Raw genomic sequence first — 27,068 nt, forward strand, 5'->3', positions numbered from 1 at the left:
CACACAGCTCTGGGAACTTAGCTTTAGCTGACTGTGAATTGATAAAGACAAGGAGGTCTGATAAGAAGTGATGTGTTCAATGACTAGTACCCAAGACTTGTCTCATATCATGATGCATAAACAGATCTTCTGGTAGGAATTCAGACAAGGGTATCCATGTTAATATTCATCAGTAAATGGATGATTGGGATGTCCATCAAAACTACAATTAGAAAAAAAAACATGCCTAATATAAGAAATCGACTCTTCTTTGTTTTGAAGAAGGATAAATCCAAATGTTGGTCAGTACTAAAGGTTAGTTTAAGGTGTACTAGTTACTGCTAACAAGTTCACTTTCTTTTTACTATCAAACACGGTGTTACATATTGTACTGGCTAGTTTTATGTCAACTTGACACAAGCAAGAATCATCTGAGAGAAAAGAGCCTCAATTGAGAAAATGCTTCTATAAGATCCAGCTTCCGACAAGCTAGTATAGAGCACTTTCTTAATTAGTATTGATGTGGGAGGCCACAGTCCATTGTAGGTGGTGCCATTCCTTGGCTGGTAGTCCTGGGTTTTATAGGAAAGCAGACTGAGCAAATCATGTAGAGAAAGCCAGTAAGCAAAACTTCTCCATGGCTGCTGCATCAGCTCCTGCAGACAAGTTCCTGCCTTGCTTGAGTTCCTACCTTCACTGCTTTTCATAGGGAACTATTATATGTAAGTGTAAGAGAAATAAAACCTTTCCTTCCCATGTTGTTTTGATCATGCTGTTTCTTCATAGCAATGGTAACCCTAACACATATGATTTAAAAGCAAAGTTTATAGAAAAAATTTCACTTCCTGCCTCTATCTTCCAGTGTTGGGGCTATAGTTGTGTACCACCATGCCCACTTGAACAATGTTAAGACCCTTATTCTAGAAGTATGCTTTGAAATTTGGTAATTTGCATACTTTACTAGTGACACAAGTATAATTGACAAAGATCATTCTTTTATTTTTTATAGTTATATATAAAGTATAGCAATAACACCTCTATGCTTGCCATTCTCTCTAATTTTGTACTATTTCCCCTAATTCTTAATATTTTTTATACATAGAAAAAAATTATTAATGGTGTATCTGTTATTTTCTTGAGCACATATAATTTTGAATTGGACTATTCTCATTTCATACACCATTCCATTATTTATATTGTAAGTTTAAATTCCCATTGGCAGAAAAATTACACACTGCTGCCCACACTCTTTTATAGGGTATGTATTTTCTCACTTCGCACAGTCTGACAGATGGAAGGAAAACTAGAGGCCATTTGTAGGCTTCAAATTTCTCCCAGCTTTCGGGTGGTGGTGGCACACACCTTTAATCCCAGCACTTGAGAGGCGGAGGCAGGCAGATCTCTGTGAGTGTGAGGCCAGCCTGGTCTACAAAGTGAGGTCCAGGACAGGCTCCAAAGCTACACAAAGAAACCCTGTCTTGATAAAAAGGAAAAAAAAAAATCTAACAATGGGAATGTCTCCAAGATCTTCCTTCTGGTTCTTAGCTCTCTAATCTGAGACATCTCTGTCCTCTGCACTGAGATCTCTGTATTTCTTTAAATGCAAAACAATAGTTTCTCTTCACCTCACCAAGAACAACTGGTTTTATGCAAAGGTGGAATTTGAGGGCTGAGTTTAGAAAAAGGTATTGCATATTGAGAGACTTGAATCTATTTAAAACATTGAATTAACAAGGTGTAATTAACAATTGCATATGGAGTAGATATGAGGGTCTAACTAAGACCATGGTGTTGAAAAGATATCTTTGATCTGGTTAGGAAAACACCCTGAGGTATGTGGGAGCTGATGTATAAGCTCAGGTATTTAACTCAGGTAGATGGTAATGTATATGTGCCATGACACAGCTGTACAAAACAGAAGCCTACACAGAGCTTCAGTTTGAACAATGGTATTATATGATCCAGAAAGTTCTGTGGCTTGAGATGGGCAGAAGGCACACGTGGAAGTCAACTGACCCTGGTTCCACCATGGAACAGAGCCCTGGAGACAATCTGTTAGAACTCCCAAAGCCACTCATCCCCAGCTCACATTAGCTTTTGTCTTCTGCATATCGAGGTAATATTTAACACATTATGTTTCTACTCAAAAGACGAACAGAAGAAATGTATTGATCAAAGGTACTTACTAATCTCCAGAATTGTATCTTAAATTTCTGTTCAAACCATCTAGGATTTTCATGTCCTCTGAAGTCAACTGGAATTCAAAAACCTATCACAGAAGTAGAAATTTTATTGCTTTTATATTACATATTGCTAGTCTGAGAAATCCAATCATATTCAAAAGAGTGGCATAGAGGCAATATTAAAAACACAGGAGACACGTCCTAAATCTCTTGAAGATATCATTCACAACATTCACACTATTAAGAAACAACAGGCAGAAAAGAAATAAAGCCATGTTCTTACATAAGAGATTGAATCACACAACTACAAACCAAGGAAAGTCTAGGAAAAAATAGAGATGATGTTATTGAGACATATGAACTTAGAATTCTGAACAAAACATTAAAAAACTAAATTTTAACAATAGAGTTTAGTAAAATGTATGGACAGAGACTCCTATATCCCATTAAAAATGAGAAAATAAGTTTTATATAGTTTAATTTATCAATTGTCAAATGATAATGAAGTCATCAGCAAATAGCATAGGAACTGGTTTCCAAAGATCTTATCTAAATTAGAGATCAGTTGACATAAAAATTATCATCACTAGCTCCAAGTATATTCAGAATAATGATTTTATGAATCTATAGTACTACTGTACAATGTGGTAGAAGACAAGAGAAAATCAGTATCTGAACAGCTGATAAAGCTGTTAAAGGTAGGGTGGACTGTAGCAGTGTAAGCCAAACAAGCCCTTTCCTTCCTCAAGTTGCTTTAGGTCACGGTTTTAAGCCAGCAAAGGAAAACTAACTAGGACATCCTGTTCACCCAGTGTTAGCTATATATAAGAGGGACTCTGTGTCAAAGTAAAAAGTGACAACTAACACCCAAGATTGTCCTCTGACAACCAGACACATATCAGACTGTGTCCATATGCACAACATACACACACATGCACCTGAATTCAATCCCTGAAGGCCTGAATTCAACCCCTGGAATCCATAGTGGAAAGAAAAGCTAACTCCTAAAAAGCTGTCACCTGACCTCCACATACACATCATGGTACCTGCATGCATGAACACAAACAAGCACACACACACACACACACACACACAAAATTGAATATAATTTTAAAAGAGCCTAACATGCACAAAGATGTTCTGAGAGATCACAAAAGACCCACGTTAAGGATATGTGCTGTCTAGTCTATGTCAACTTGCCATAAGCTAGAGTTATCAGAAAGCAGGGAACTTCAATTAAGAAAATGTCTCCATAATATCCAAATGTAATGTATTTTCTTAATTATTGATTGATGGGAGATGCCCGGCCGTATGTGGTGAAGCCATCCCTGGGCTGGTGGCCCTGGATTTTAGAAGAAAGCAGTTTAAACAACCATGAAGAGCAAGCCAGTAAGCATTGCCCATCCATGGCCTCAGCATCAGTCATAGCTTCTAGGTTCCTCTCCTGGTTGAGTTCTTATCCCAACCTCCTTTGATGGTGAACTGTGATGTGGAAACAAAGCCAAATAAACATTTTCCTACTCAAGTTGCTTTTGGTCATGATGCTTCATGACAGCAATAGTAACCCTAACTAAGACAGGACATTTTACAGATGCTTCATGACAGCAATAGTAACCCTAACTAAGACAGGACATTTCACAGATGCTTCAAGGCCTACATCACCTGCATCATCTCTTTGATCCTCTTCTCATTGAAACTCCTGGCCAGGGTCACAATCCCACGCTGCAACAGGTAACGAAGGGCAACCAAGGCTGGTGTTTGCTTGTATTTCTTTGCCATGGTACAAAGAACTGGATCTTCTAAAAGAACTGGGCTGCTTTGGTCCACCCTGGAAGGGAAGGTAAAATGCTAAACTACAGAAGTTCAAATTATCTTAAGGATAAGAGGCTTCCAAAATTCTTATATACTCTAGACCATAGATATGCAATTATTCTCCTTAGGCCAGTAGAGTCAATATCACCCCAGGTCTTCTCAGAAATTTAAATGCCATCTTATCTAAGTCAGCTGAGAGTTAGATCTAGAAAGTTGTTAAAGGACTAAATCTATTTCAACAATGATATTTGAGATTCGCTGTTATTTTTGATACCTACCATATTGGGTCTCGTGAACTTCCCAACGTACAGTAGGCAATCAGAGCGATGTCCTTGGATTTGCAATACTCCAGCATTTTGCTCTGGTTGAGATAAACATGACACTCTACCTGATAGAAAATAATCAGATTAAAAGAAGCTTTGCATTAACACAAAAGGAAAACATCAAAATGAAAGAATGTGAAAAATTTTAAAAGTATAATGTAAAATTTGAAGTAAAAAATAAATTAAATAACAATCAGTTTAATAAAGTAGATTTAATCACTCTTTCTTACAGAAAGATTTTTCTAACATATATATATATGAGAAGAAATAATTCTATGGACCCATTCTTGGATGCTAAATAATCTTTCCACTTCATGAAAGTTGGCTATACACTCTTGATGAAATGTGTTATGACAACATTCATATGATAACCAGTTTGATAGGATCCATATTAATGTAGGAAACCCATAAATCCATCATAATACAGAGAGAAAAGAAAAAGGGTAAACAAATCCATTTGCTCATGCTGACTTTCACTGTGAGGGTTTAGAACACTGGTAGTCAAAGGGAAACTATTAATATGTGCTATTAGTCTGTAAAATAATTAATATTATCTCATATGTAAGAAAACTAAAAGGGGCTGGTGAAATGGCTTAGCACTTGCTGGCAAGCCTGATGACCTGATTTCAATTCCTATGACCCACAGTGTGTGTGTGTGTGTGTGTCTGTGTGTTTGTGTGTGTGTATAAACAGTTGACTTGCTGTCAGAAAGCAGGAAGGAGTAGACTTTGATGTGTGTGGTCAGGCAAAAGGTTAGCTCAAAGTGCTCTGGCCAAAATTCCCATCATGATTTCACCATAATCAAGTAAGATATCTCCTAAATCTAGATGAATTTGATAGTTTCTAGTTAATTTCCCTATAGCAATGACTGTGGTTAATATACTTGATATCAGGACCAAAAGCACAACCATCTAATATTCATGTTTGTACCATCCATCTTTTACTTTGGCTCCATCATTCTTTCCAGGCCCACACTATCTTTCCAGGTCCTTTCTTTCTGTACACAGTTCCCTCCACAGCATCTTTCTTCCTCCAGTTGCTTCTCATAGATAGAGAAGAACATATTCTCCTCAGTGGCCACACAATGACTGCTGCCTCCTTTGGTTGCCTTTCCGTGTTATATTTCTTATATCCAATTTTCCCAAAGCTATCCCCAATGTTCCACTATCTTTCTCATAGTTTTAGTGAAAGAATTCTATGTCCTTTCAGAGAGACTCCATTTTTAAAATTTCCATCCCGTGAAGGTAAAATGAACAAGACTAGACAACAAATGGATATGAGTCAGTGGTGCAGGAAGAACAAATTAAAGCTTAAAGGGGCAATGAGTGGAAAGGGCTCACCTGGTTGCACACAGGTTTGTACTTGAGTCCTGGCTTGTTCAGGATCATCTCCAGCTGCCTGCGGTTAAAGTTGGACACCCCAATGGACTTGGCTAGTCCTGCATCTTTACACTTCTCCATGGCCTGTAGTGGAAGAGATAGTGAAGGATAAATTGTGCAGTTGTTCCAAGATGGTGTTAAAAGGGATGCTTCCAAGTAATGCAGGTTTTGACTGTCTAGAGATAGAGAAATAAGGGGCAGAAGAAGTGAAAGCAAGAAACAATTCTATGTCCTGAAGAAATAAGCAACATGAGAAGTCAGGCCAGCTTCCAGAAAACCAGCAGCATAATTCCAATTGCCCTACTTTTCTTCATCATCATATCCCAGCCCACACCTCTGGCAGAAGCCTTCAACCCCATCAGAAGCCAGTCCAGCTTCCTAAAAAGCAGGCAACGCACTACCCCAGCCAATTTGCCCCTGCCAAACCCAGCATAAGTCCACATGCCCCTCCTCTTTTTGCCACCTGATCTGTGTCTACAAATCTGGCTTAAACCATCCATTCTCAAGAGGCAGGGCAGCATCCTGGTAAAATCTTCCTTCACCCAACCCTCCTTCCCAGAATAACCCCAACCACCCAACCTCTCCTCATTACCACTTATTAGCCCAAAACTCTGGCTGAATCATTCCATTCTCCAGAGGCAAGTCCAGCACACTGAACCCCATGTAATACTGCCCTCCATCCCAGCTGTGCTTGACCATCATACATCCAATTGCCCCTCTTCTCCTTATCACCACATCCTTGTCCAAACCTCTGGTGAAGTCTTCCACCCATCAGAGGCCAGGCCAGCATCCTGAACCCAAAGGACCAGGCTCACATTCTGAAAATCAGGCAGAAGCCTCCTACTTCACTAGAAGCGAGGCCAGTATCTGAATCCCAGAGGACTCTTGGCCAGATCAGTAGTCATGCACACATATAACTAGAATGCTAGCCCCAAACTCAGCAGCATCCCTCTGCTGGTCCAGAGGTCATTCAGAATATTAGAAGTCCAGCCCTCAAATGGGTAAACCATGGGATCCAAAATATCAGTGAGGAAACAGAATAAGGGGAACACTCCTTCATTGTTAGTGGGAATGCAAATATGTATAGTCAATTTGAAATCAGTATGGCAGTTTCCTCAGAAAATTAGGAATCAATCTACCTCAAGACCCAGAAATGCCACTGTTGGGTATATACCTAAAGGATACACAGCCATATCACAAGGACACTTGCTTAACTACATTCATAGCAGCATTATTCATAATAGCAAGAACTTGGAAACAAGCTAGATGCTCCTTAACCAAAGAATGGATAAAGAAAATTTGGTGCATTTAGACAATGGAGTACTACTCAATGGTAAAAAACAAAAACCAAACAACAAAAAAATCCCCAGTGATACCTTGAAATTTGCAAGCAAATGGATGGAAGTAGGAAAAAATCATCTGGAGTGAGGCAACCCAGACCCAGAAAGAGAAACACAGTATGTACTTACTCACAAATGTAGATTAGACGCAAAGCAAAGAATAACCAGCCTATATTCTATGACAAGCTAGGTAACAAGGAGAACCCTAAGAGAGACATACATGAATGACCCTTGGAAGGGGAAATAGAGAAGTGCTCCTGAGAAAATTGGGGGCATAGGGGTGGAAGGGAGAGTGGAAGAAGAGGGTAGGAGAGAAGGGAAGGGGGAAGGAGAACATGAGGGAATGGGATGGTTGATATGGGGAAAAACAGAGAAGGAGAGCAAGGAAAGAGATTTCTTGATTGGGGGAATCATTATGGGTTAGCAAGAAATCTGGCACTAGGAAAATTTCCAAAAATCTACAAAGATGACCCCAGCTAATACTCTAAGTAATAGTAGAGAGGGTGCCTGAACTGGCCTTCCCCTGTAATCAGGTTGATGACTACCCTGTCCTGACAGAACCTTCATCCAGCAACTTATGGAAGCAGATGCAGAGATCCACAGCTAGTAACAGGCAAAGCTCAGAGAGTTCAAACAAAGAGAAGGTGGAGTGATAATATGAGCAAAGGGATCAAGACCATGATGGGGATAGCCACAGAAAAACCTGACCTGAGGTAGTGAGAGATCACTGACTTCAGACTGACAGTATGGGAACCTGTATAGGCCCAAACTAGTACCTCTGAATGTGGGTGACAGTTGTACGGCTGGGGTAGTTTGTGGGGCTACTGGCACTGGGACCAGGATTTATCACTAGTGCTTGAACTGGATTTTTTGGAGCCTACTCCCATTGGAGGAATACCATGCTAAGCCTAGATATAAGGAGTAGGCCCTTGGTCCTGCCTCAAAGTGTTATTCCAGATTTTCTTGACTCCACATGAAAGGAAGCATCATCCACTCTGAAGTGTGGATGGGTCGTGAGATGTGTGGAAGATGGGGAGAGAAGGAGGGCAGGAGGAAGAGGGAACAGGAATTGATATGTAAAATTAGAAAAGATTTTTTTAAAAATTTATGTTTTAACCAAAGTATTAGAGGAAATCAGCAAATGCCTTAAAGAATAACAAGAAAGTTCAGAAGAAGCAAACAAATAGGTTGACAAAATTATTCAAGACTGAGTACATTAAAAACAAAATAGAAACAATAAAAATAGTACAAACTGAGGGAATTCAGGAAATGGAAAATCAAAGTAAGCAAAGGAAATACAGATGCAAGCATCACCAACAGAATTCAAAAAAGATAAAAGAGAGAGTCTCAGATGTTGAAGATACAATAGAAGAAATAGATTCATCAGTCAAAAAATATGGTAGAGCTAAAAAAAAAATCTGAACACAAAACATTCAGGAAATTTGGGACACCAAGAAAAGTCCAAATCTAAGGATAATAGGAATAGAAGAATCTAAGCTCAAAAAACTAGAAAATATATTTAACAAAACCATAGAAGAAAATTTCCTTAACCTAAAGAAGGAATATCTATAAAGGTATAAGAAGCTTACTGAACACCAAACAGATGGGAACAGAAAAGAAATTCCCTGTGTCACATACTAATTAAAACACTAAATACACAGAACAAAGAAAGAATATTAAAAACTGCAAAGGAAAAAGGCCAAGTAAAGTATAAGCAGACCTATAAGAATTACACCCAGCTTCTCAACAGAGACTTTAAAAGCCAGAAGTGCCTGGACTGATATTTTAGACTCTGAGAAACCACTAATGCCAGCCTAGACAAATATATTTAGCAAAACTTTCAATTAGTATAGATGGAGAAAAGAAGATATTTCATGACAAAGTCAAATTTTAACAATATCTATCCACAAATTAGAACAATGGCAATGGGTTTTTGATCCTATTGCACATAATGTCTTTGTGGGAGCCTAGGTAGTTTGAATGCTTACCTTAATAGACCTGGATGGAGGTGGGTGGTCCTTGGACCTCCCACAGGGCAGGGAAACCTGCTTGCTCTTTGGGCTGAGGAGGGAGGAAGACTTGATTGGGGGAGGGGGGGAAATGGGAGATGGTGGCGGGGAAGAGGCAGAAATCTTTAATAATTAAATAAATAAATTAATTAATAAAAAAAAGGAAAAAAAAGAAAGTACTAGAAGGAAAACTCAGGTCCAAGGAAGTTAACTGCACTCACATAAACACAGACTATAGATAATCTCACACCAACAAAAGCCAAAAAAGGGAAACACTATCAATGGAGTCAATTCACCAATAAAAAGAATAGGCTAAAAGAATGGATTAAAAAAACAGAATCCATACTTCTGCATACAAGAATTACACCTCAACATCAAAAATAGAAATTACTCAGAGTAAATGGCTTCCAATCAAATTGCCCTAACAAGCATTTGAGTGTAGCAATCATAATACCTAACAAAATAGACTTTGGACCAAAATTACTCAAAAGAGATGGAGAAAGATATCTTATACTCATCAAAGAAAAAGCCACCAAGATTATGTCTCAGATCCAAGGGTACCCAGATTTGTAAAAGAAACATTACTAAAGTTCAAACCACGCATAGAATCCTACATATTGATACTAGGAGTTTTTAACACTCCACTTTCTCCAATGGGCAGGTCATCCAGATAGAAAATAAACAGAGAAATATTGGAAACTGAACAGAGAAATAATAGTCCTAAGTACTAGGATGCAAATGAACTTAACACATATCTATAGGATATTTCATCAAAACAGAAAAAAACATATCTCAGCACTTCATAGAACCTTGTCCAAAATTGAGCACATACACAATCACAAAGCAAATCTTAACAGACACAAAAAAATTGAAACAATCCCCTGTATCCTAATAAATTATCATGGATTAAAGTTGGATTACAACAACAGAAAACCCACAATTTGATGGAAACTGAACAGCCCTTTACTGAATTAACACTGAGTCAAGGAAGGAATAATAAAGAAATTAAAGACTTTCAAGAATTTAATGAAAACGGATGCACAACATAACCAAACTTATGGAATACAATGAATGCAATGCTATGATGAAAATTCATAATACTAAGTGCCTACATGAAGATATTAGAGAATCTTCATACCAGTAACTTAACAGCACACCTTAAAGATCTAGAACAAATAAGAAGTAGACACACACAAGAAAAGTAGACAGCAAGAAATAAACTGAGGACTAAAATCAGTAAAGTTGAAAGAGAACAATATGAAGAATCAATGACACAAAGAGTTGGTTCTTTGAGAAAATCAACAAGACAGATGAACTTTTATCCAAACTAAAAGACACAGAGAAAACATCAAAATTAATAAAATCAGGAACAAAAAGGGGGACATAAAAGCAAACACTGGGGAAATCCAAATAATCATTGAATCATACTTCAAAAACCTTTACTATACAAAATTGTTAATTCTAAAAGAAATGAATAATTTTCTTGATAGATATCAATTCCCAAGATTAAATCAAGATCAGATAAAAAATTTATATAAACCTATACTCCCCAAGTAAATACAAGCAGTCATTAAAAATCTCACAACCAAAAAATCCCAGGTTCAGATGATTTCAGCACATAATTCTACCAGATCAAAGAAGAGATAATACCAATGATCCCCAAATTATTTCACAAAATAGAAAGAGATGGAACATTGCCCAATTCATTTTTATGAGGTCATAGTCACTCTGATACCCAAACCAAACAAAAACTCAACTCCACAAAAAGAGAATTCCAGATCAATCTCTCTCATGAACACTGATGCAAAAGTATTGAATAAAATATTCAGAAACATAATCTAAGAATACATCAAAAAGATCATCCACTATGACCAAGTCAGCTTCATCACAGGTATACAGGGATGGTTCAAAAATCTGTTAATGTAATTCATCATATAAACACACTAAATTAAAAAACCATGATCATCTCATTAGATACCCAAAAAGCTTTTTGATGAAATCCAACACTCCTTCATGATGAAAGTCTTGGAGAGATCTGGGATACTAGGACACATAGCTAAACATAATAAAGGCAACATACAGCAAGCCTATTTCCAACATTAAATTAAATGGATCAAAACTCCAATCAACCACAAAAATTATACCAGGGAACTCCTTCATCCAAGAAACACCTTAAGTGAAGTGGCTGGATACAAGATTAACTAAAAAATAAAGTAGCCCCAAAACATATAAATGATAAACAGGATGAAAAAGAAATCAGGGAAACAACATCCTTCACAATAGGTACAAATAATAAAAAACATCTTGGTGTATCTAACCATGGAAGAGAAAGATCTATATGACAAGAACTTCAAATCTTTGAAGAAAGAAATTGAAGAAGATATCAGAAAATGGAAAGATCTCCCATTTCCATGAATCAGTAAGATAAACATAGAAAAATGGTCATTGCATCAATAGCAATCTATACATTCAAACCTTTTCCCATTAAAATCCCAATGCAGAGCTCCATAGGAGCAGGAGTGGATCCAGACCAGGGACATTAACGGAAACAGGACTGAGCCAGGGGCCTAGGCCTGAGCAGACCTGAGGCAGCAAACTCCACAGGAGCAAAATTGACCTGGGCTAGAGTGGGCCTTGGATGGTGAATTTCATGGGAGCAGTAGCAGATCCAGACCAGGGACATTTATGGAAACAGGATTGAGCCAGTGACTCAGATCAGAACAGTCCTGAGACAGCAAACTCCACAGGAACAGGTACAGGGGAGCAACTGCTGAGGAAGTAAGCCAGAGCCAGAGACCTCTGAGGGAGTAGATAGGAATCAAAGACCTCTGAGTGTCTGGGCATGAACCTGGGACCTCTGAGGAAGTAGGCCCAATCCAGGACCTCTGGGGGTCTGTTGCACCTGAGCCTGGGACCTATGAGGGAGTAGATCAGAGCCAGAGACCTTTGGAGGATGAACACCAAGCCAGGGACCTCCTTACGAGTGGATCCAGACCAGGGACATTGACGGAAACAGATCTAAGCCAGAAACCCAGGCCAGAGAAGACCTGAGACAGTGAACTACATAGGAATTGAGTAAACCCTGGGAGTGCTGAGCAACCTCCAGGAACACAGAGTGATCAACTGGGTGACTGGAACCGTGGCACTGACTGCACCATGAGGAACAACTATCTGAGCCTTGGATCCACTGCCACCTGGAAGATTGATCACCAGAGTCACAGACAGTTCCAGCTATACCAATTAGAGAAAAAGATGGGTAGACAAGGTAAAAAATACATGCAATGCCACAAAGAACACACAACACCAGTAAAATCTAGTGACCTTATAACAGCAAGACTTGAACAACCAAATATAGATGAAGCAGAAAAAATGACCTAAAAAAATAACTTTAGGAGAATGTTTGAGAATGTAGTGGAAATGAGAAAGTCTCTCAAAGAAATGGAGGAAAAAACAAAGTGGAAGACATCAACAAATCCTTTAAAGAAAACCAAGAAAGAGCAATCAAACATGAAAGAAACTATTCAAGACTTGAAAACTGCAAAAGAGATAATAAAGGAAACATAAGACAAAGGAATTATAGAAACAGAAATCATGAGAAAATGATCAGGAACCACAAATGCGAGCATAAACAGCAGAATACAAGAGATGGAAGAGAGAACCTCAAGTGCTGAAGATACAATAGAGGAAATAGACTCATCAGTTAAAGAAAGCATTAAATCTAACAAAAGCTTAACACAAAATATGGGACACCATAAAAAGACCAATGCTAAGAATGATAGGTATAGAAGAAGGAGAAGTTTAACTCAAAAGCACAGAAAATATATTTAAAAAACTCATAGAAGAAAACTTTCCCAACCTAAAGAAAGATATGCCTATGAAGATACAAGATGCTTATAGAACACCAAATAGACTGGGTTAAAAAAAAGACTTCTCACCACATAATAATCAAAACACTAAACATACAAAGAAAGACTATTAAGAGCTGCAAAAAAAGCCAAGTAACATATAAAGGCAGACCTATCAGAATGACACCTGACTTCTCCATGGAAACAATAAAAATCAGAAGGTCCTAGTCAAGCGTTATGCAGACATTAAGAGACCACTGATGGCAGCCCATACTATTATACCCAACAAAAGTTCATAAGAAGGGTTTAGCATTTTGAAAAGTGTTCCTGGACAGTAAAGAAATATAGATACAGAATAGGACAAATTCAGACATAAAAGACCTCTAAATGGGTCACAGTGTTGGATAAATGTGCATAGGTTTGGGGGAGAGAAGAAAAAGAGTAGAGAGAGTTATGAAAAAAAGTAAATGTTTTTTTAAAAAAATAAAACAAAGTCTTTAAAGAGACAGAGTACAGACAGTCATAGATTGAAGGAGTAAAGATAATAAAAATAAATATTAAACTTGTAGAAAAAGTACTAGAGTAAAAAAAGCCACATAAAGATGGAAAATACACAGAAACTCTGGATTACATATATTATTGTATTGTCTTTAAATTTTTTTGACTGCTGAGAGACATTTGATTTTGGGGACAGCTAATCTAAGCCAACATATATATATATTTCAAAGGTATCTTTAATTCAAAATTTGAATCTAAGAATATGTTGCTTTGGAAAAGTAGTTTTTTTGTTTCCGCAGAGGATGAGAAACTGTGGATTGCTAATACAGTTTGATGGATCAAGACCCCCTGAAAGGTCACCTTGGACACCCCTCAAAAATTACTTTGCCCAATAAACAGCAGGAAGCAGTTTGGAGAAACTATGCCTATATCCCCAAATATTGTTTATAATTTTTTTTGTTTTACATTAAAAGGGGGATATACTATAGAGATTTTCATTGGTATGAATTTTGGTTTATTGATACAAATTTAAGGTCAGTTTTGTTACATGTATACTTCTGCTCTTGATGAAGGTATAGTTTTTGTTCAGCTCACTTAAAAATGTAATGCATAATTAAGAAATACAGGTTAATAGAAAACCATCTATAATAGTCAACCTTGTATTCATGTTAGTTAGGTTTTATAGATATATAGAGATACATTTCAGTTAGATAAGCATTCTTCAAATCTTTCAGAGACCTTCAGAATATGACATTTAAAATGTTTTAAGAGCTTAAGACTTTTCACAACAATGAGACACATCTCCTGGCAGCACCAATCTACTTCAAGAGGAAGATGGGAATTGAAGAGGTTCCTTATGGAGTTTGCTAGCCATTTGGGCAAGAAACTACTCTTGCCTGGACTGCTTGATGGTATGATAAGTAAACTAACTGTACATGCAGGACCCACAGAGAAATGACTACTGAATTTGGCTAAATGTGAGATGGTCCTTTGGGGTTCCTGCTACATGAAAGAATCTGCCAGACATTCTACAGGACACAGAAGAAGTGGCTGAAAAACTGCCAATATAGGTTGAACTGTCTTTGAATTTTCTTATTTCATAGAAAAGTCTTCTGGATACTATGGGCCAGTAGGCTGAAGATGTATGCACCAACAGTACAGAAGAACTTTGGGTAATTGTCCAGACAGTGAGATGTCTCTGTTAATTCTCGACTTTTGGAATTTGCTTACAACGCACTTCCTGTTTACTTAGGTAATAGTATATCCTTCTGGAGTCTTTGATGGAGTTGAAAAATTTTATAGTTACAGTTTTTCTTAGTCATAATAAAAGATAAAACTGAACGAGCATGTCATCAAACTGGACTCTCTGAATGTGGCTGACAATGAGGGTGGACTGAGAAACCAATGATAATGACACTGGATTTTGATTCTACTGCTTGTACTGGCTTTTTGGGAGCCTCATCTGTTTAGATGCACACCTTCCTAGACCAGGATGGAAGTGGGGAGGCTTGGACTTTTCACAGGGCAGGGCACCCTGACTTCTCTTAGGACTGGAGAGTGAGGGAGAGGGGAAGTGGGAGGGAAATGGGAGGATAGGAGGAGGTGGAAATTTTTAATAAATAAATAAATAAAATAAAAAACATAAAAACAATAAAATAAAATAACATAGATATAAATATTGTAACTATAATTCTTGCTTGATACCTGTTTTGTTATATGTAATTTTACTATGTTAAAGTTAAAACCTTCCTTTTCATTTAAACAGAAAAGAGGAGGTGGTATGAGATTTCCCTCTGTATGCTATGAATACCATTGGTTAATAAAGGAACTTCTTTGGGCCAATAGCAGAGCTATAGGGGAACAGATCAGAATGCTGGGAGAAAGGAGGTAAAGTCAGAGCAAAGCCATAGACCTGCCACAGATAGACACTGGAAACTTTACCCAGTAAGACATAGCTACGTGTCAAGACACAGATTAACAGAAATGTGTTAAATTAATATAAGTGTTAGCCATAAGATCTGTGTGATTATTTCATGTCTGGGACCAACAAGTGGCCCTCCTCCAACAGATATCTGTATGGTGATTTCTCAGAAAATTAGGAAACAACCTTTCTCAAGACCCAGCAATACCACTTTTGGGCATATATCCAAAGGATGCTTGATCATACCACAAGAACATGTGCTCAACTATGCTCATAGCAGCATTGTTTGTCATACCCAGAACCTGGAAACAACCTAAATGCCCCTTGACTGAAGAATAGATAAGAAAAATGTGGTACATTTACACAATGGAGTACTACATAGCAGAGAATTTCAATGACATCTTGAAATTTGCAGACCAATGGATGGAGTTAGAAAACATCTTATTGAGTGAGGTAATGCAGACCCAGAAAGACAATTATCATATGTACTCACTCATAAGTGCTTTTTAAACACAAAACAAAGAAAACCAGCCTATAATTCACAATCCCTAGAGAACCTAGACAACAACAAGCACCCTAAAAGAGAAATACATGGATCTAATCTACATGGGAAGTAGTAAAAGACAAGATCTCCTGAGTAAATTTGAAGCATAGGGACCATAGGAGAAGGTTGAAAGGCAGGGGAGGGGCAGAGAGGGGAACAGAGAAAAATATATAGCTCAATATATCAATAAAAAAATCCCAATGCAATTCTTTACAGTCCTTGAAAGAACAATACTTCATATGGAAAAACAACAACAACAACAACAACAACAAAAACAAAAACAAAAACAAAAAAAAAACCAGGATAGCTAAAACAATCATGCATCATAAAAGAACTTCCAGAGGTTTTGCCATTCCTGATCTCAAACTCTACTACGTAAGGCTACAGTAAAAAAAGCAACATGGTATTGGCATAACAACAGATAGGTGGATCAATGGAATCAAATTGAAGCCCTAGACATAAATCCACACACCTATGGACACCTGATTTTCACAAAGAAGCCAAAATAATACAGGAAAAAAAGCACCTTTAACAAATGGTGCTGTAATTGGATGTTCATATGTAGAAGTATGAAAAAAGATCACTATATATCATCCTGCATAAAACTCAAGTCCAAATGGATCAAATACCTCAACATAAATCCAGATACACTGAAGAATGGAGAATAACCTTGAACCCTTTGGGAGAGGAAACAACTTCCTGAAGAAGAGCAATATAGGAGACACTAAACCCCAAAATTAATAAGACCTCATAAAACTGAAAAGGTTATGTAAGGTAAAGGATACTGTCAATAGAACAAAACAGCAGTCTGCAGAATGGGAAAAGATCTTCACCATACCAACATCTGAAAGAGCACTGACTTCCAAAATATATAAAGAACCCAAAAAACTAGACATCAAAAAAACCAAATCATTCAATTTTAAAATGTGGTAAAGATCTAAACACAGAATTCTCAAAAGAAGAATATCAAATGGCTGCAAAACAGTGAACAAGGTGCTCAACATCCTTAGCCATCAGGGAAATGCAAATAAAAATGACTCTGAGATTCCACCTTACACTTGTCAGAATGGCTAAGATCAAGAACACTGAGGACAGCTTATGCTGGAGAGAACTTGGAGCAAAGGAAACGAACACTCCTCCATTGCTCACAGGAGTGCAAACTCATAAGGCCACTTTGGAAATCAACGAGGTAGTTTCTCCAAAAATTGAAAATCAGTCTTCCAAAAGACCCAGCTATATTGCCCTTGGGCATATGCCCAGAGGATTCTCAATCATACAAAAAGGATACTTGCTCAACTATGTTCATAGCAGCTTTATTCACAATTCCCAGAACCTGGAAACAATCTAGATGTCCCTCAACCAAGGAATGGATAAAGAAAATGTGGTACATTTACACAACGGAGTATTATTCAGCTGTTAAAAACAACCAATAAAAATGTGAAATTTGAAGGCAAGTGGATGGAATTACCAAACAATCATCCTGAGTGAGATAACCCATACCCAGAAAGACAAACATGGTATGTACTCATTTATACTTGTAAGTTGATATTATCTGTAAAGTAAATAATAATGTTACAATTCACAGACCCAGGGAATCTAGATAACAATGAGGGCTCAAGGGATTTCCTGGATCTCCCTGTGTACCGCCTGCCTGTACATGTGACAGTACTGTACTATTCCTGTATTGCAGGACACCTCCTATATTGCAGCACACCTGCCCTACAGGACCATTCGTGAGCCGGGCAAGGAACTGAAGATTTAAACACACAAAGACACACAGATAGAGACACGGGTCATCCTTGAAACAGGAATGCCCCAAGAATACCCCCTTTATTGTGTTCAGGAGCAGCTTATATAGAGATAGCCATGCCCCAGACAAACCCACCAGAAACCACTCCCCTATCATCAGGAACTCCTGAGGGTCTCATGCTCCGAGCAGCTGCAGGCTGTCTTAGAGCAGAGGAAAACAAGTTGTTTACAAGAAATTAAGATCTGGGGGTTCACTGCTCCCAACATCCCCGGGAAAAGTAAAGGCAAGAGATTTCCTGGGTGGTCTCAGGGCAGGTAGGAATGGGAACGTGAAGGATCAGGTGGGGGCAGGGTGGGAGAAGAATACTGTGAGTCACCCCTGAACTGCTGGGAACACCATGACCCAGAGACCAGATGACCCAGAAATCTAGGATAGCACTAAACATGACTGGAGCAAATTAAAGTCAATGTATTGATGCCTAATGCTATTCTCCTATACTCTTAGATTAGTGCCTAATCCAATAGTCATATAGAGGCCTCATCCAGCAACTGGCGAGAACAGAGGCAGAGACAGTCAAAGTTTACATTGGGCTTGGGAAATCCCGATGAAGAGATGAAGGAAGGATTGTAGCAGCCAGAGAGGTCAAGGACATCACAAGAAAACCCACAGAATCAACTAACCTGGGTTCATAGGAGCTCACAGACACTGAACCAACAATCAGGGCACCTGCATGGAACTGACCTATGCCCTCTGCATATGTGTGACAGTTATATAACTTGGTTTTCTTGTGGGACTTCTAACAGTGGAAGCAGGGACTATCTCTGACTGTATTGTTGGCTTTTGGGGCCCCTATTCCTCAAATTGAGTTGCCTTGCCCAGTCTTAATACATAGTGAGGTGTCTTACAATGGTTAATCTTATTGCAACTTGTTATGCCATGTTTTGACAATGTCCATGGGAGGCATGTACTTTTGAATAGAAATAGAGAAAGAGTTCATGGAGGAGGGAAGAGAGAGGAAAGACAAGGGAGGGGTAACTGTAGCTGGCATGTAAAGCAAACCAACCAACAAATAAATAAGAAATTGTGGAATCCAACATTTGTTTAAAAAGAGATCCCTAAACCCCTGCCCTCCGTTCTTCTCCATTCCTATTATTTTCCAATAATGAATTCCTCTGCTAATTCCATCAAAACCTTTCTTATGAAAGCTACAAATTTCTAGACTGAGCCAGGTACATTCTATTCTCACAGGTGAAGGTAATACTTGACTCAAACTCGCACTATATTCCCTCTGTATTCTCCCTTCTAAGAACTCACCTCCCATGTGTCACAGAGATTCACCGGGTCCACCAACAGATTTCCATGTTCATCTCTTGGAAATAGCTTAGCTCCAGCCTGGAATAGAATCATCCATTTTAAAGACTTTACCACACTCATGTTATCACATTTGGTCACACTGCCAAGTCTCTCAGAGTCTGGGTCATGAAACCTTCTCAAATAAGTAGGACATTATTTTAGATACTTTGCAATTGGAGTGACAAAGGATAAAACGTTAAAGATTGGCATCCCCTAATCTTTTATATTTTCCTTATGCTTAAATAGTGCTTTTCTTCAAAGTCCTAATGGTGTCTTGCATTGTTTTTGTTATTATTTCAGCCCCTATATTTCCCTACAGGAAAAATGCCTCTATCTTTTTGGTGAATCCAGTAACTATATGGCCTTGGTCTCTGGCAATAACAGACTATGACGTGAGCAAAACAGTTCCTTACCACAGTGAACAGATTATTGGGTAAGGATATGCACAATTAAACTGGATCATCAGTAAGACTTTCCTTTCAGGATTAACATGGGTTAGAAAGCCAGAGTAACTCTCCAGTTTTACCAACCATGGATTTTGAATTGCGATGAGACCATATCTTCTGCCAACAGCAAATGATAGCCCCCAACTAAATAGACAAGATGAAGAGATAAGGAAGGGAGAAAATATCTCTGAAGTTGATGCTATTCATACCTTTAAATGTAGTCATGGTTCAGACTTACCAGTTATGTAATATAATAGTCTCCATTGCACAAACTAGGCTAAGTTTTCCACATAATTTTATAGCAAGAAATTTGCACAACACTGTTATTAATGGCTAAATGCCATCTACAAAACCCCACCACCATGAAATATCAAGACAAATAATCTCCAATCGCCAAATCTCCAAGGGCAGGTAGTATGAGAACCAGATGCACTGCTTGGCTTTCTGCTGCCATTATAACAGCTGGGAAGGAAAGGGTTTATTTAATGCCTTACACTTCCAGACCACAGTCCATCATTGATGGCAGGGACTCGAGCAGAAACTGAAGCAGAAAACATGGAGGAATGCTGCTCCAGGGTTCACTCCCTTCCTCATTCATCAGCTAGCTTCCTTCCATAGGCCAGGTCCACCTGCAGAGGGATGGCACTTTCCACAGTGGGGTTGGCCATCTCACATCAGTCCATAGTCAAGATACTTTCTCAAAGACATGACCTCAGGCAAATCTGTTCTGAGCAATTCATCAACTGAGACTCCCTCAGATGACTTTGGGCCCTGTCAAGTTGAGAGCTAAAACTAACCAGGACACCAACACAGACTGAGTACTACCAGATCTGCTTTCAAAGTGCAATTACAAAAGATGTTGGAACCTCATTGTGAAGCATATGTGTGGCAGTTTTAGTAATCTCCATGTAATCTGCATGTAAACACCTTCAAAAGACTAAGGGGAACTGAGGAGATGGCCTAGTGGGAAAAGCATTAAACTTGAAAACCTAAGGACCTGAATTTGACCTTCAGAACTCATGTAAAACAGTAAACAGGAAACAAAATTTAAAGCCAGGTGTGATTGTACAAGTTTGCAGTCCTAGAACTGGGAAGATGGAGTCAGGGAAATTCCTGGGGCTAATTCTCCAGTCAGTGTAGACTATTCAGAATTCTAGGCCAGTGAAAGACCTTATGTCAAATAAATTGTGGATGGCATCTAAAGAACAACGCCAGCATCTATTTTCTGTCTTTCACATGAATATGCACACACACGCACGTGCAACTACACACATGTCCACTTGCATATATGTGAACTCATATGCACACATACACACCAAAAAAAGATACAAACTTACAGGGACAAAAATTGTAACTATGCCTCGAATATGTTCTTTTGGGTTTTTCCCCAAGTTTCTAGTAAGAGGACCACTAAATTATTATTATTATTATTGAAAGAGGATTTCTTTGTAGTTTTGGAGCCTGTCCTGGAACCAGCTCTTGTAGATCAGGCTTGCTATGAACTCACTGAGATCCATCCGCTTGTCTCTGCTTTCTGAGTGCTAGGATTAAAGACGTGTCACCACTGCCTGGCTTAAATTGTTTTCTTTCACAATCAGGAAACACTGTTTCAAGGTTCAAAAAATATCTCTATGAAATGGAATTTGAAAATTATTGTTTAGGATTTTTATCAGAATAATCCATACGTTCACCCAACAATATAAATCTTAAATTATCACATAACTGTTAGTTATACATGCATCACTAGTGAAATAATTGTAAGCACAGTGATTGCTCACCTGCAAAGCCATTGGGAAATGAATAATATACAGATCGACATAGTCCAACTGAGCTTTCTTCAGTGACGCTTCCAAGCAAGATCGAACCAATTCTGGTCTATGGAAAGTGCTCCAAAGCTGCCAAAGTTAAAGAACGAAATTTTAAACTCAGAGTTCATTCACTTTTGCTCAATTACTTTATTTAACAAGGAGACATTTTCCTACAGCTGGAAACACCCTCCCTGCTTTTCTTTTTCTTCATTGATTTTTCACTACAAACTCCATTGTGAGTATAGTCCAGTGCCTGCCACTGAGCTATGTAATGTGAACATCATTGCATGCTTGGCTATTATCGGTTTATCTACTAAACATGGAATGGAATATTTAAAGAGAAAGGTTGTTTTCTCTAATGATAACATTGAGTTTACAAAATAATACTCAGGATTGGTCGAAATCACTCATCCGTTCAAGCACACAGGTAGAATTATTACTCATTCAATATATATATAATTGAAGGTTGTAGAAAAACCCTTTTGGGACATGTTAGTGTGTGCTGAACTCAACAAAATGTACTTTAGCTATGCCTTTTGTGAACAAAACTCCTGAAAAGATACTATGTCTGCAAAGTTTGATTGATTGATTGAAACTTCACTATGTCGTGAGGTTGGAATGCTGCGGGTTTGGAGGCAAGTGATCTGGAATAGTCATTGCTGTGCATCTCTGTGTCAGAACTAAGATATTATAGCAATGGATTAAAATAGTTGAGACTATATTAACTTACCTGAATACTAGCTTCCACGATTTCAAAATCTATGAATGTCATCAATAGCATGTGAAACCTAAAAAAAGAAATCCCTCATCTTATTCTACGTGCCTCCCTGGTGTACTCACCAATATATTTTAAATATGCAAAAAAAACCTTCATGAAACTGCTACCATGTTGGGGAATAGAATTTGAGCTAGGCTAAATCTGTGTTCCTAAGTAATGACTACTCAAAAATAAACTCTTATTTGCTTTAGTATTAGGTTCTTAAAACCCTATATTCTGATTATAATAGACTTTCATATATTATCCTTCTGTGTGAACTCTGACCCCATAAAACTTTGTTTACTAGTTTGGGACAAAGGCTTCTACCTGCCCAAGAAAAGTTTCTGGCAAGATGTCTTCTCTTTCTGCCCCTCCTCAACAATAAAGCTTAGTGAATTCAAGGGCATTGTGAAACAGCCCCTATTGTCCATGACTTTCTGTCCTCTGAGTGCATTGGTGAATGCGAAGAGAAATGTTCTGACTTTCGTTGTTGGTCTCCCTGATTTACTTGGAATAAAAACTCCTCAGAACGTCAGTAAAGACACTGTAGAGCAGCATAACCTACAGGCCCCTGGTTCTGTTGAATCACAAATTCCACTTTAATTCTTCAGCAGTGGTCATTGCTGAGTCATGGTCAAGCTCTATCTGATTCTACATTTCATGGTGAACCACACTGCTTTGACTTGAGATTCAGAACAGTATACAGACGTAAGTTTTAACTCCATAGTAAGAACAAAGGCATATTTATCTTTTTTCCCTAGCTTTACTACATGAATGTGTGAAAAAAATGTATATCAATAAGCAATGATGTATGAAACAGGTATTGATCCAAAGACACATTGTTTCATCAGTTGAGCCACATTAAATATGTCTACAAGCATCCCATGCACAAAATACCTTTGATGTATAGAATATGTCTTCTCTCTTCACAGTGCCATCTGCAATCTTGCTTCTAATGGCTTGTCCTGCTTCCTCCTCTATTCCATACAAATAAGCAGAATCAAAATGCCGGAACCCAGCATCTATAGCTATTTTGGTAGCCTTGATAAGTTCATCCTTAGGAACCTAAAAGAGCAAGCAAAAATAGTATCTGTATAATGAAAGACATTTCGTACAAAAACAATGCCTTTCTAGTGAATCAACTTCTCCTTCTTGGAGTTGCTCTCTATGTTTGGTGGTAAGTCAATTCCAATTTTCCTGGATATCTTCCAGTCAGGATGAGTGGTGGATGTCTCCCAAATGTGTTCAGTCCAGAGCAATCAGAGCATCACTGTACTGGAAATTCTGAAAAACATATCTCCAAACTCAGTGATTTGATCAAAGGACCCAGAGGCCTGATTGAGGCAGTATAGGAAGACAGGAAAACTTACAGGGATGGGATACAGGAAGAAAATGGAGCCTCTCTCCTGGAGTGTGGTTGAAGCCTCTTACCACTGAGTATCAAGAATTCCAGCACAGTTACCAATGTGTGCTGTGATGGCTATAATACTATAGTATTTCTTTCATATTCAGATATTTTGTATTAAATGGCAATAAACTTGATTTAAGTTCTGGCATGTCTATACCTTGGAGACATATTTCTGGGCATCTCAAACAGGATTGTTATCTTTTTGTATGGTAAAGATGTCCAGTTTCATTTATCCCTGTGACCTAGTATCCCTTTGTCAATTGTGATCCTGCTTTGTGACCTTCAGAAACCACTCCATAAAGTTGTTTAGATATCTTTTAGTCCTTTGAAGATAATGGCTCCACTTAAATGGTATATATGGTTAGTATAAAAAAGATGTGATATTACCATGAAGAGTGCACACCCACACTTGGGTGTATCTTATTCTTGTTCTTAATACTCCATGTTTAAATCTACATTTTAAAGTGTGCTTCAGAACTGGGCAAATAGCTCAGTTGGTAAAATGCGTGTTGCACAAGATGAGATTCTGATGCTGATCCCCCAAACTCATGTTAAAACATGGGGTGTAGGTGTACATATTTGAGATCCCAGAACTAAGGAAGCAGAGGCAAACAGATGAACCAGGCCTACTCAGTCTGCTTGCAGAGCTCCAGGCCAGTGGAAGACTCTGCATCAAAAAACAAAAACAAAAACAATGTGCATATCAACAGAACAACACCCAAGGTTGATCTGTGATCTCCTCATGCATACACCCATGTGCACATAGACATGTGCACGTGCATAGACACACACACACACACACACGGTTATTGTTATAAAGAAAAAACAAAGAGACTTCCCTATATAATAATTTCAGATTTTTGTCAGTGATAATGTCTTTTTGCCTTCTGTCTCTCTTTCTCTCCTCTGTCTCTTTCCAAGGCAATTATTTTTAACTATATAACCTACAAAAGTCATTCTGCAATTACACCTACATGAATGAGTTCAAGTGACCTATGGAATTTTATGGTAGTATATTACATTCTAACCCAAGACTTTTTCATGTAGAATAAATTGTAAGAGGAGAGTGAAATAACCACAGTTGAACAAGTACAAAAGAGCCAAAAGCTCATAAAATTATCGAACACTGAAGTCAACTTGGTAACAATGATTAACTGAAATGTCCCTTTACTCAGAAAGCCAAACCTTTGAGTCATGGTCAAAGTTCTCTGTGTATTGATTCAGGACCAGAAAAAAAAAATAAAGGAGAGAGAATAGTAGTCTTTCAAAGTGTTGCTGTTTCAAAGTCTGTTGAAAACTGATCTCATCAGTGACTTGCACAAACAGGAACTTAAAAAACCTAGTTTTTCCAAGAGATGCATCAAAGTACATTGTCATCTAAGATTTCATGATGCAGTGGGGTTAGTAGTTGTTTACAATTCATTTTGCATTGGATCATTACTGGAGTCTAAACAATGAGATATATTAGAACTTGACCAGTATTTTTTTTATTACCAAATTTGCATAGCATAGAAAGACAGGAATAGCTAGATACAGGCAGATACTATGTAATCTATTAATTTGACCTGCACATACCTTTGTATAATTCAGAGAAATGATGCTGTATCACATTAACACTGGGTTTGTTTCCCTTTACCCATGTCAGGTGGCCCACAACTGTCTATAACTCCACTTCCATAGAATAACGCACCTTCTTTTAGCCTTGAGGTATCATGCCTTTACCCCAGACATGCATACATATATACATCAAAATTGAATTAATCTTTCAAAAATACCAGAAATGATGATATTAATTTAAATCTAAGTAGGACACAAAATGCTGTATTTAATACAAATAAAAGAAAATAATAATGCTATTAGTTATTAAAGCAGTTACATGAACCCCCTAATGTCACACAGAAATATCTATTTACATAAATATTTGTTATGGTTCTATTGTGAGCTAAAACATTCTTAAGAACATACTACATATGATCTCAACTGTATAAAATTGTTTATAGTGCTTTTTTGTTCAATGTGGCAGCTGTCACCTTGAACTTCACCATTTTTTTATTTTTAAAATGAGATAAGAAAAATTCTGAACTTTAGATATTGCTCTATATGCACAACTTACATGTATATTCCATAATTTAAAAAAATACTTATGAAAAATATAATCAAAATGAGCTTGTTTTTCATGATACAAGAATCTGATTTATTTTACTAATAAAGAAGATAATAAGAATGGAGATGCGTTATAAAATTTTTCTTATTTGTGTTTGTGTGTGTGTGTGTGTATGTGTGTGTGTGTGTGTTGTACATCTGGAGGTCTAGGAAGACCAGTGAGAGTCAGTTCTTTCCTCACACCATTTAGATTCTAGGGATCAATTAATCTGAAGTCATCAGAGACTCTACATAATTTTCCAGGAATTGTTTTCTCTAATGTAGTCAATTTTCCTAAAATATTATAATGTTCTTTGACAGTTTTTCATTTGAATTTTTTTTATCTTATGTGTGAATGTTCTGTCTGTATGTATATCCATGTCTCACTTGTCTGGTACCAGCAGAAGCAAGAAAAGGTTGTTGGATGCCCTGGAACTGGAGTTATAGACAATTGTAAGTACAATGAAGGTGCTTGGGACCCAACTCCTCTGCAAGAGTAGCCAGTGTTCTTATCTGCTGAGAAATTCTTCCTGCTCCAAGTTGTCCCTTTGGACTCTCTTGAGCCCAACCCTGTCATTCTCTAAGTTGTAGTGACCTGTATAGATTTACTGAGACTGCAGCTGTTGCGACATCTTTGCTCTTTACCTTTCTCTCTCTCAAGCTATGAATGCTATGAAGTAAAAATTCCTACCCCAAAAGGTCAAAATATGTCTGCCATTATGTCTTCTGCATGAGAAAACTGCCACTCAAGCTTTAAGTGCTGTCCTTGACACTTGCTGAAAAACCAGAGAATAAAATCAGAATGTAAGCATTATCCCATGAGAACTTCCTGTAGTATTTTGATTCAATTCAAATAGGAATATGGAGCATGAATTTAGAGTTGCTTTGTTAAAGTATAGTATACCCATATAATGTTTTATATTTATTTTTATTTGGTAAGTTTTTCTACAGTGAAAATAGATAGCAAGTCTTATTTCACCACAGGTCTGGAATTTCTGCTGTGGTGCTCATTCCATGCTGCTTAGAAGAATGCAATAAGCTCATCATTTTTCATAAGAAACATCTCTAGTCAAGTCTATCAAAATATTTCATCTGGATCACATCTACCAGAGAGAGGTAATTACTTGGATCACAGAAAGAATCCATGTCACTAATCCCATTGCAATCAAACTCAAAACACAATAGTAGCACTGATAGCTTTTGTCCACTTATTGCCAAACAGGCTGAAACTAAAAGAAAAACAGACTCGAGAATAAACAGTACTGTCCACATGATATTGTCCAAGTAGCAAGACTGCCTTCTCTAATACACATGGATAACATAATCTGGAGATTCTGGGAGTCTGCTTCAAATTGGAGCAAATCTGAAAGTACATTCAACCTCCACACATCCTTGATTTTTTTAATATACCCTTATACCCAAGACACAATTGTTACCTTCTCAGGCACAGTGGTTCCAAACCCCAGTACAGGGATGAAGTGACCATCATTCAGAGCCACACGCAGAGGCACAGAACTCATAGCTTGTCAATCATGCAACTAAGCAGGTCTTGAGTCTTCTGCTTGCACAGG

At 37.9% G+C, this 27,068-nt stretch overlaps 1 protein-coding gene across 1 annotated transcript; it reads right to left on the minus strand.

Moving 5' to 3' along the window:
* On the minus strand, positions 1 to 27,068 carry LOC130885770 (3-alpha-hydroxysteroid dehydrogenase-like). Its single transcript, XM_057787526.1, has 9 exons — positions 26,934 to 27,068; positions 22,845 to 23,012; positions 21,161 to 21,277; positions 18,898 to 18,975; positions 5,638 to 5,760; positions 4,253 to 4,362; positions 3,825 to 3,990; positions 2,166 to 2,248; positions 1 to 202 (listed from the first exon to the last, which is right to left on the minus strand). Exons 1-9 carry the CDS (start codon positions 27,015 to 27,017, stop codon positions 160 to 162), a joined length of 972 nt encoding a protein of 323 aa, XP_057643509.1. The 5' UTR covers positions 27,018 to 27,068; the 3' UTR covers positions 1 to 159.

This window comes from Chionomys nivalis, chromosome 13 (assembly GCF_950005125.1).
Source record: "Chionomys nivalis chromosome 13, mChiNiv1.1, whole genome shotgun sequence".
Lineage (NCBI taxonomy): Eukaryota > Metazoa > Chordata > Mammalia > Rodentia > Cricetidae > Chionomys > Chionomys nivalis.